At 34.8% G+C, this 10,979-nt stretch overlaps 1 protein-coding gene across 1 annotated transcript; it reads right to left on the reverse strand.

The window, feature by feature from the left end:
* Nucleotides 1–1,052: 1,052 nt before the first annotated feature.
* On the reverse strand, nt 1,053–7,838 carry steap2 (STEAP family member 2, metalloreductase). The gene is made up of 4 exons (XM_067378262.1): nt 7,314–7,838; nt 3,636–4,163; nt 1,506–1,670; nt 1,053–1,415 (listed from the first exon to the last, which is right to left on the reverse strand). The coding sequence occupies exons 1-4, from the start codon at nt 7,812–7,814 to the stop codon at nt 1,131–1,133; spliced, it is 1,479 nt and encodes a 492-aa protein (XP_067234363.1). The 5' UTR covers nt 7,815–7,838; the 3' UTR covers nt 1,053–1,130.
* Between the last annotated feature and the right edge of the window lie 3,141 nt (nt 7,839–10,979).

Consider the following 10,979-nt stretch of genomic DNA (forward strand, 5'->3'; position numbering starts at 1 on the left):
CCCATGGTTGATGACATGATCTACTAAGGTTGCTCTGATTTCATTTGAAAGTGTTTGTCTTCTTTGGCCATGAACTCCTCTACCTGCTCTACCCCTACCTCTCACTCTTCCTCCCCCTCTTATTCTCAACCTCCCTCTTCCTCTTCCTCTTCCTCTCTCTGCAATGTCTTCCATTGTTGTTGTAAAAAAAAAAAAGGTTCTCACCTGTGGTCTTTTCATAGTGCTTACATCCTGATTGAAGTGTTAACAATTAACCACTGAGGTGTTTGGCCAGGTGGCACATGTAATTGGCCAATTAGCTCATGTAGTGTCATTTTGAATGGCAGTGTTTTGAAATGGCAAACATGTGACTTTATGTCAGATTGTTGTGTCTTATGCAGAGAACTGTATTTAGTGAATTTAAAAAGTGCTATTTTGAAATGCAAAATGTGTGTAAAACAGAAAAGGTGTTTAGACTTTTGGAGACTTGAGAAGAAGTTTTGCTCTCTGTGTGTCAGTTTAAATAATTGTGCTGTGCATGTCATTTTAGTGTGTTAGCAATTGGAAAAAACTGTAATAATAATAATTTCTTGAGCACCAAATCAACATAGTACAATGATTTCTGAAGGATCATGTGACACTGAAGACGGGAGTAATAGCTGCTGAAAATGTGCCATCACATGAATAAATTACATTTTAAAATATATTAAAGCAGAAAACAGTTATTTTTAAATTCTAATAATATTTCACAATATTACTATTTCACTGTACTTTAATCAAATAAGTCCAGCCTTTGTAAGTATATTAGACATTTTACCAACCCCAAATTTTTGAATGGTAGTGTGTGCGTAAATAACATTGTTTCTAATAAAGTTTGGGATACAATAAAGCTCTTAATCAGATCATCCAATCACATGACATTCTCCTTCAAGAGGTTAATGAGGTCACATGACCAGTGAAGTTCTAACTGAACTCCTATTCATCATCTGTAACAGAATACTAACTACAAACAGACCTTTTAGTCCAGGATCTTTATCCAATAAAGCAGCTGAAATGTCAATTTATAGATGTGCTGTATGCTGGCCAGGTGTTATGAGTGTGATTAGCACAACTAAAAACAAAAGAGTGTGACATTAAAAACTGTGGTGGAGTTACATGATGGTGACTCTTTCAGGTGAAACGTGGGCAGCTGGTCTCTCGTGGTTGGTGCGGCTCTGATTGGGGTCTAATCCACGCCTGATCTGTTTTAGCTTGCGGCTCACACAGGGAAGCAGCAACAGCACTTTTCCGATTATCACCGTGACAGGTAGAACCAAGGCCAGGACAAAATTGGGTGGCATGTAGAAACGATAAGACTCTTCCACAAACGCTCGCTGCCAGCCGAAGAGCAGAGCGTGGAACGTGGAAATGAGCAGGGCGATGTAACCTAGAGTAGACTGACAGGATGTACACGAATATTGATATCATATTTGTCTGAAAATGCAACATGGGGAGGGCACATGACCTGCCTGTGTCTGATGTCTTACCTGGATAAAGCTGAACTCTCGCCAGTTGAGCGCGTTATGGATGGATGGGATTGAAGTGACAGCTAATAGAGAGAGGAGACCCAGAGCCATGATGCCAAAGGAAACGTACATCTCCACTCTCCAAACTTCCTCTTCGTTCCATGAGTTCTCGATATTGGCATGGACCTACAGAGAAAAAAAAAAAAAAAAAATTATTTATATGAGTTTTATTAAATGTATTTTAATATAACAACAGGTTTTTAATATAAGTATTTTATATATACATACTATATATTGCAAAAGTCCTGTTATTTTATTTAAATTTTTTAATGTATAATAAAGATGTACAATATATATTAAAGATTTATTTTACATGCACAGACTTATTTTAAATTTACATTTATTTATGACATTAAATTATAGGGTTTGGTGCATAACAAATATAATATAAAACCAGGAAAGCATTATCATTATTATAATTATTATTATTATTATGGGTACTCGACTGACATGACGGATGCCGATATCTAGAGAGCAGGCTGATATAATGCTCATATAAACAAAATGCATACAAAATTCATTAATTAAAAATGCTGAAATTATCATTTTAATTGCTATCAAATTATAATTGCTAAATCAAACACAATATTTACTCAGAATTCATTAAAAAAATAACATATTATTAATTATCCATTGCAATGGCTTCTGTTAATTGTCTGGGTGGGTTATTGAGTGATGCAGATAATTTCAATGACAGTTATCAGCCTGGTCAATATTTAATGTAGCCTACTGCTTATTAATATTACTATTATTATTAATATTGGTGGTGTTGTTGCATCTGTATGTATGTATGTATGTATGTATGTATATATGCATATTTATTTACTTATATATTTGAGATGATTGTAATTAATATTAATAATAATAATGAGCAGCAGCATCATAAATTATAAATACATACAGATAAAATAATAATTGTATTAATATTGTATATATATATATATATATATATATTCTTTTCTATGCAATTATTATTGTCATTATTATTATTATTAAGAATAATATTAATAATGAGCATCATTGTCATCATAAATAATAACTACAGATAAAATAATATTTTTTATTAATACTGTATCTGTATATATATATATTTATGTATTATTTTGTATTTTCTTATTATTGTCATTATTAATATTAATAATAATAATATAGTTTTTATTACTATTATTGTATCTGTATATATTTATGTATTGATTTTATATTTACTTATAAATATTTACTTATTATTAATATTGGTGGTGTTGTTGCATCTGTATGTATGTATGTATATGCATATTTATTTACTTATTTATTTGTAATGTTTATTAATAATAATAATAATGAGCAACAGCATCATAAAAATACATATAGATAAAATAATAATTTTATTAATATTGTATCTGTATATATATATATATATATATATATATATATATATATATATATATATATATATATATATATATATATTTATGTATTTGTACTTATAATTGTCATTATTATTATTATTATTATTAATATTAATAATAATATTAATCATGGGCATAATTGTCATCATACATAATAAAAACATAGATATAAAAATTATTTTATTAATATTGTATCTGTATATATTTATGTATTGTTTTGTATTTACTTATCATTATTATTATTATTAATAACAGTAATATTAATAATAAGCATCATTGTCATCATAAATAATAAATACAAACAGATATAATAATAATATAGTTTTTTTTATTACTATTATTGTGTATATATATATATATATATATATATATACACAGTGGCATGCAAAAGTTGGGGAACCCCTTACAGAATCTGTGAAAATGAGAATAATTTTATCAAACTAAGAGAAATATATATATATATATATATATATATATATATATATATATATATATATATATATATATATATTCATGTTATTTTTTATTTAGTACTGTCCTGAGTAAGATATTTTACAATATATAATATATAATATATATATATATATACTTATTTTATATTTACTTAATATTATTACTATTATATTGGCTTTAAACAGTGCAGGATGTTCAGGATGGTCTCAGTGGAATTGCTGGATCTCAAAGATGTAAAACACACACACACCTGCTGATAGGCCATGTTGAGCATCAGGTATCTCTCTGAGCGTCTCATGGGCAGGCAGAGGCTATACAGCACATGTATGCAGCCAAAGAAAAAGCTCAACAAACCCAGCTGTTTGCGGCTCTCCAGCCAGCCCTCCAACCAGGGCGGGAAACGGCGGTACTTCGTCCCGTAGACGAGCTGGTACACGGCAGCAAGCTGTCCTGCTAAATACACCAGCGCTAGCAGAACTATGGCCACTACAGGCAGCGTCCTGTTCACTATTTCCAGAGGAATCTTGTAGAAAAAACTCTGTCTGGTCTTCATATAAGGATGGATAATGTCCCGCACAAAGGAGTACGCGAAAAAGAAGATGGACAACGCGACGGCAGTCAAAACAGGTCCTTTCCAGGCTGTGAAGAGATGCAGTGGCATATTCTCGATCTCTCTGGCAGAGGAGAGGGCACCCATGTCCACAGGGATGAAACTCAGCTGACGGGCCATTTCAATGAGCTGCTGTCGAGCGTCCACTGAATTACTGCAAATATAGACCTATAATACAAAGAAATTACAACCATTTAATAATCATTCCTTTTAAAACGTTCATTCATTCACAAAAGCAATTAGGCTGATATTGTTTCCATCACTGAATAAAAAATAAAACTTTTAATCTCACAATTGTGAGTTTACATCCACACCTACAAACTGTTAACACAATTGCAAGGGGAAAAAAGTCTGAATTGTGAGATAAAAAGTTATCTTTATAAGTTATAAGCAATTATCTTTTAAATAGTTTATTCTGTGACGGAAACAAAATATCAAGTAGCTAGATATAAATTGCATGAAAAACAACAGAAAAAATCATTTCCAATGAACTAGTGTGAATGCTTTTATACTGTAAGAAAAATTCCCTAGAACCCATAACTAAAGTGGAATTAATTCACTGAGTTTATAAGCGTTTAAAATCAGGAGCAGGTTTATGGCATGGCTTTAATGGAACTTTCATTGTGTTAATAAAATCTATTCCTCTTTCAGTTCACAGAGTTTCCACAGAGGGCTGCTCATCTGTTCATCACTCTAATCAGCTCTTCACAGGAAGACATTGACTTTCACTGCTGGCTGGAAGAGGTCTCTGCTAATACCAGAAGACATAACCCTCATCTTCTTCCTCCTCCTCATCATCATTCCTTGGATACAAAGTCCTTCAGGAATGTCATTAGCATACCGAGAGCTGTTTTGTTTTGAGCCACAGCATTTAGCAAACTGTTGAACACAGCAGGGCCTAAAATTTGTTTTATTTTATTTTATTTTGCATATACTGCAATCATAGAGCTGTAAAAACAGTATAGATCAGTGTTATCATTAACTAAATCTATTAAAAATATTTTATTCGTTAATTGAAATAAAGCTAAAATAAAATATTAATATTAGATGAAAAACTAAAACTTAAAAGACTAAAAAGATACAATATGTAAGATTTTTGCAGTAAAATATCCAAAAACCACTAGGCCAGTGTTATATGTTTTGTTCACTTGAGTACTTAAAGGGGCTCTATATAGGAATGACACCCAGTGTTCAAAATAGGTACTGCAGTCCAAATTCAAAATATTGTTTGGCCCGCCCCCTCGTTCAAAGACGCGGGTTGCCAGCTTTTACAGCATATGGTTGCCAGCAACAATAGGGAGTGCAATTGACAATGAAAGCTGGGGAGGCTTGAACACTGTAAGCTGTTGAGTTGATTTATCTGTTTTGATATACTGTTTTTCATATATTTAGATGGATTCAGAGTCTTTTTAGTAGAGATGCACCAACTGCAATTTAAAGTAGCCCCCTTTAAAGCCCCTTTAAAGTATCCCAAATGTTTGCAACTATTTGTAAATCGTAAGAAAATTTCAATTTAAACCAAGGCTCCGGGATGTGTGAGGAGTCGCCTGTCAATTTTGCCCTTTATTTTGTAGAAACACCAAAGATGCTTTAATATATTACATGTTTTAATAGACAATGGAACAACTGTTTTAATATATATATTTATAGACAGAAAACTTGTTGTTTTTATATAGCTCAACACATTTAGTCTTATTGTTTAAATCTAATTTTCTTGATTTTTTGCGAGTACCATGCTTTACCATGCCTATTTTGTCAAATAGCTAACATAATCAGATCCAGCTTTATTTATAGTAAAATTCAGAATTTTCTCCATCATACAATACGTTTTAAAATTAATTCCATGCCATTTATCAACACAAGCCATCCAGCATTTAATATGATATTCTAAAATCAATCTAGCTTAGTGAAGTGTGCAACAGTAAGCACAGTCGACAGAGGCGTCGTGTTTTTTATGCTTAGAAAGGCTGCTTCCACACATCGTAGAATTTTTGGTTGTGCAATTTTCGGGAGTGAATTCGGTTGTAGAATGCGGTTAAATAACTGAACTGCGAGTGAACCGTAACCATATTAGGACTCAAATACTGGACTAATAACCATATTCCATTGCTGTGTGAACAAGTGTACAGAACAGGATTAAAGGTGCAGTGTGTAAATTTTAGCGTCATCTAGTGGTGAGGTTGCGAATAGCAACCAACGGTTCAGTCCACCGCTCACCCCTTCCTTTCGAAGTACATAGAGAAGCTACGATGGCCAACACAGGACAAAAATGGCGTCTGAGACAGCAGAGAGTAGCCAGTCAAACAAACATGCTCTGTAGAGTAGTTTGTCCGTTTAGGGCGGAGGTCGGCAACCTGCGGCTCTTTGGCGCCCCCCTAGTGGCTCCCTGGAGCTTTTTCAAAAATGTATGAAAATGGAAAAAGATGGGGGGGGATATATTTTTTGTTTTCATATGGTTTCTGTAGGAGGACAAACATGACACAAACATTCTTAACGTTTTCCAATGATGTAAAAATGTGTATAATAAATATTAAATTTCAACATTTCTGTCAACGAAGATTTGCGTCATAGCCTGCGACACACGTTTTAGCGCGGTGCGAGGGTATGCATCGACGTCACTTTCCCGCCGAAAGCGCGCTCCCTCAGCTGGACTGAGTGGCAAAAGAACCTGCTGCGTGACTGGATTTAATAGGGGAAACTGCGAAAACGCGAGTAAAACAAACGATTATACTAAAGGTCGGGCTCGAAAGTGTTTCTTACAACTTGTCAAATAAACCTAATCCATGGATACTGACATGCAGCCAGGAGTCGTGTTTCCTGACATTTATGTGTCTTTATGTTTTTGTATTTATGTATTTATGTTTTTTTGGTCCAATATGGCTCTTTGAACATTTTGGGTTGCCGACCCCTGGTTTATGGCTACTGTAGAAACATGGCGAGTCAAAATGGCGAATTCGATGTAAGGGGACCCGCGGTGTATGAGATAGAAATGGCTCCTTCTAAGGTAATAAAAACATAACGGTTCATCGTCTTTATACACCACTGAAAACATAGTTATGTATACTATATTGAATTTCTGTCAATAGATCCTCCAAAATTTTTACCTTTATGGACTAAAAGGTGTATTGACCAAACCAAATTTAGTTGCAGTGTGTACGTGACTCTGTCTGTGATACACATTGTACAGACTGTTCTGAAGCTCTTCCAAAAAATGTGAACATTTTGAGTGGTGTGTTTTAATTTTTAAGATCTTTGGCTCAGTGTGTTCTTTCCTGAGTGTTGTGGCTATCAAAGTACACTGAATTTTGCACAACATACCTGTCGACTGGAGTCTCTGGGGCCTGACTGCATGGCCCAGGACGAGATCACATTGAAGCCTTTGACCACAATGGATTCTGGGAATAGGGAGGCCAGGTATTCTGCGTTTGATTCTGGATACTGGTTCACCCGTCTGTTGTTACTCACATCCACCAGTATTTTTCCTGCTAGCAGGTGCTTGATGTCCCAGAGGGAGGAATAGTGCTCTCTGCGAATGGCCAGGAACACGATGTTGGCTTTCCCCACGGCATCCTCATGATGGGTCACGTCTACCACATGTGGGAATGACTCAGCCGCTCTCTTGGGCTGTCGGCTCCCCACCACCACATGAAACCCACTGCGGAGCAGCCGGAGGGTCAGGCTTTTGGAGAAGTCCCCAGAACCGATGATGCCGACTGTGGGCTTGCCAGATCCCTCCTTGGAACAGTTCTTCAGCCCGTTGGGTAGGAAGCAAACTTTGGTGCTGGCCGGGCTGCTGCCCAGCAGGGAAATAGAGTCCATTTTCAGGCCCAAAGCACCTCGTACTGGATCTTAAGACACTAATGGAATAATAATTTGTTAAATTCACATGCAAAAAGAAAAAGAAAAAAGTATTTGTTCTACTGTCTTTTATATATTGTGTCTAGACAGGATTATTTTTATTGTTGTATTAAAGTAATAAGAACCTAATGACAATCATCACTGAGAATATTGAGAATAAGGGCAATTATAAACAAATTTGCAAGCAAAACATCTGGACGCATTATTGTAGTGAGAACTGAATGGGAAATGTGTATAATTGCCATGAGAATAACCATGCAAATGATGCTAATAATAATAATTATAAAGTAAATGATATCTAATTATAACTAAACATAATTACTCAAAGACTGCATAGCTTCATTATTAAGTAAATGTTGTTGAAAAATAATATTAAGATCCACAGGTTGGATGCATAGCGTAGGGTTTCCTGTTTAAAAAGGTTACAATATATTTCAATAAAATAAAAATAGAACATGGAATAAAATTCTGTATTCATCAATACTATGACTTTGAAATCTCAGACAGGCTGTTTGACCTGTTAAGAGTGCCAAAGGTGATTGTCTGCTCATAAAAGCACATAAATCATTATTTATTCATAAAAAGAATAACAGACACAATATCTATACATCTATATAATTGCAGTAGCAGGTAAATAACGCATTATGAGCGTAGAATAGAGCATGACGCACCCGATTATATGTATGCGAAAAACATCTCAAGGTTATAACGTTACCTGTAATGGACTGCAGTGACACCATCGAGCAAACGGAGAAGATGTATATGTCCCTCACCGGTGACTGTTTCCCCGCCCTCTGTCCGTTTGATTTGTAATGACCCACCGCTATATTCGCATACAGAACTGGCGTCTCGTTCATTGGGCGGCAGCAACTAGCCAACTGATATTTCCTGCAGGGGGCGCCAGGAGGCTCAACAAGCCGAATTCTCCATTGAGTCAAATTCAAATTTCAGGACGCTTTTCATTTAACTGGATATATCTGTGCGCGTAATAGTATAATCATTTTAATCTGTTCATTTTATGATATTTTAACCTGTCACAAAAAATAAAAATCCCTCCCAGGAATCTATATTAAATAACTGTGTGATACCCTAATCAACTAATCACGAACGAGCGTGATTGGTCCATCCTTACCGGCGCTGAGAAAGACAACAGTTAGCACGTGACAATATCCACACGACGCTGCTTCAGCACGGATCCGAGTAATAATGTATTCCTAAAAAAATAAACGGAGAAACTTCTAACAGCCATTATTTTAAAACATACACATCTAGGAAATAGAATAAAAATAAAATTAAATTAAAACTTCCGGGCCGCGAAAACAACGTTTCATGAAAACTTGTCGTTCTTCTTTATTCAATTTCTATGCGCTTATATGTTGGAGTGCTGCAGCATGTCTCAGATGTGCTGGGTGAAGACAGTCCTCTGCAGTAGTAGAATACACCTCTGGGTTGATCTCGGCTGGTCACTCAATATAGTAGGTTCAAGCCAAACAATGATGAACCACCATTATGTCTGAGCAAGACACTTTTTAAGGATGTTTACATATTTTTACTGGAAAACCAGGTGCTAAAAAAAACAAAAGTGCTGATTTAGTAGATGCAGTTCAGGTAATTAGACTAAAATTGTTCCTTTATTTTCATCAGAATGAATACACATAAAACAGGCATAGCCTTCAGCAGCTTTAACCTTTTAAAGGTGCCCTAGAATCAAAATTTTAATTTACCTCGGCATAGTTAAATAACAAGAGTTCAGTACATGGAAAAGACATATATTGAGTTTCAAACCCCATTGCTTCCTCCTTCTTATGTAAATCTCATTTGTTTAAAAGACTTCCGGAAAACACGCAGATCTCAACATAACACCGACTGTTACCTAAGATTAATATGTATGACCCCATATTTGCATATATGACAGCCCATGTTCAAGGCATTAGACAAGGAAAGGCAGTATTAAGGTCTGGATCTGTGCACGGACAAGCTAAGCCAGCAAGAACAACAGTGAAAAATGGCAGATGGAGCAATAATAACATGATCCATGATATCATGATATTTTTAGTGATATTTGTAAATTGTCTTTCTAAATGTTTCGTTAGCATGTTGCAAATGTACTGTTAAATGTGGTTAAAGTTACCATCGTTTATTACTGTATTCACGGAGACAAGAGCTGTCGCTATTTTCCTTTTTAAACACGTGCAGTCTGTAAAATGCATAAACACAACTTCATTCTTTATAAATCTCTCCAACAGTGTAGCATTAGCCGTTAGCTACAGAGCACAGCCTCAAACTCATACAGAATCAAATGTAAACATCACAATAAATACTTTACTCACATAATTCGAAGCATGCATACAGCATGCATGACGAACATCTTGTAAAGATCCATTTGAGGGTTATATAAGCTGTGTGAACTTTGTAAATGCGCTGTAATATAGTCGAGAGCTCGTGTGGCAGGGAGCAGGCGAATTAAAGGGGCGGCGCGCTGCCAAAATCAGTGTATAGTTAATGATGCCCCAAAATAGGCAGTTAAAAATTAATTTAAAAAAATCTATGGGGTATTTTGAGCTGAAACTTCACAGACACATTCAGGAGACACCTTAGACTTATATTACATCTTGTGAAAAAGCATTCTTGGGCACCTTTAAATATGCAAATTATGCAATATCATATGAAATATGCACAAGAGACCCCACAGAAAAAGAAACCTATTTTTGTTATAATGTGATCAACAATTCATCCTTTTCTCATAAAGATTGTTATTTAACAATATTTAATTTCACTCAAAAAAATGATTCTAGCTGCTTGTTCAGTTTATTTAAATAAAATAAGCTGAACCAACACAAATCTTTAGTTTTTTACTTAATTGGCATTTGCACTCAATTGTATTATGTTAAATGAAATTAAATTTGCAAAATGTTAGGTCAACCTAAACCATTTGTGTTGGGACTACATGAATCATTTATGTTGCATTGATTGAACCTGGGCAGTGTATTTCTAGTTCCCAGCATGCTTTGCGTAGGGAAAGATTGGAACAGTAAATGTTGAACTTAAGTGCTGTTTAATGTGTTTTTTAGTAAAGGGAAATACCTTTTAAAGTTTGATGTTCAGTTATATTTGACATTTAAAAGA

Source organism: Chanodichthys erythropterus, chromosome 23 (assembly GCF_024489055.1).
Source record: "Chanodichthys erythropterus isolate Z2021 chromosome 23, ASM2448905v1, whole genome shotgun sequence".
NCBI classification, from domain to species: Eukaryota; Metazoa; Chordata; class Actinopteri; order Cypriniformes; family Xenocyprididae; genus Chanodichthys; species Chanodichthys erythropterus.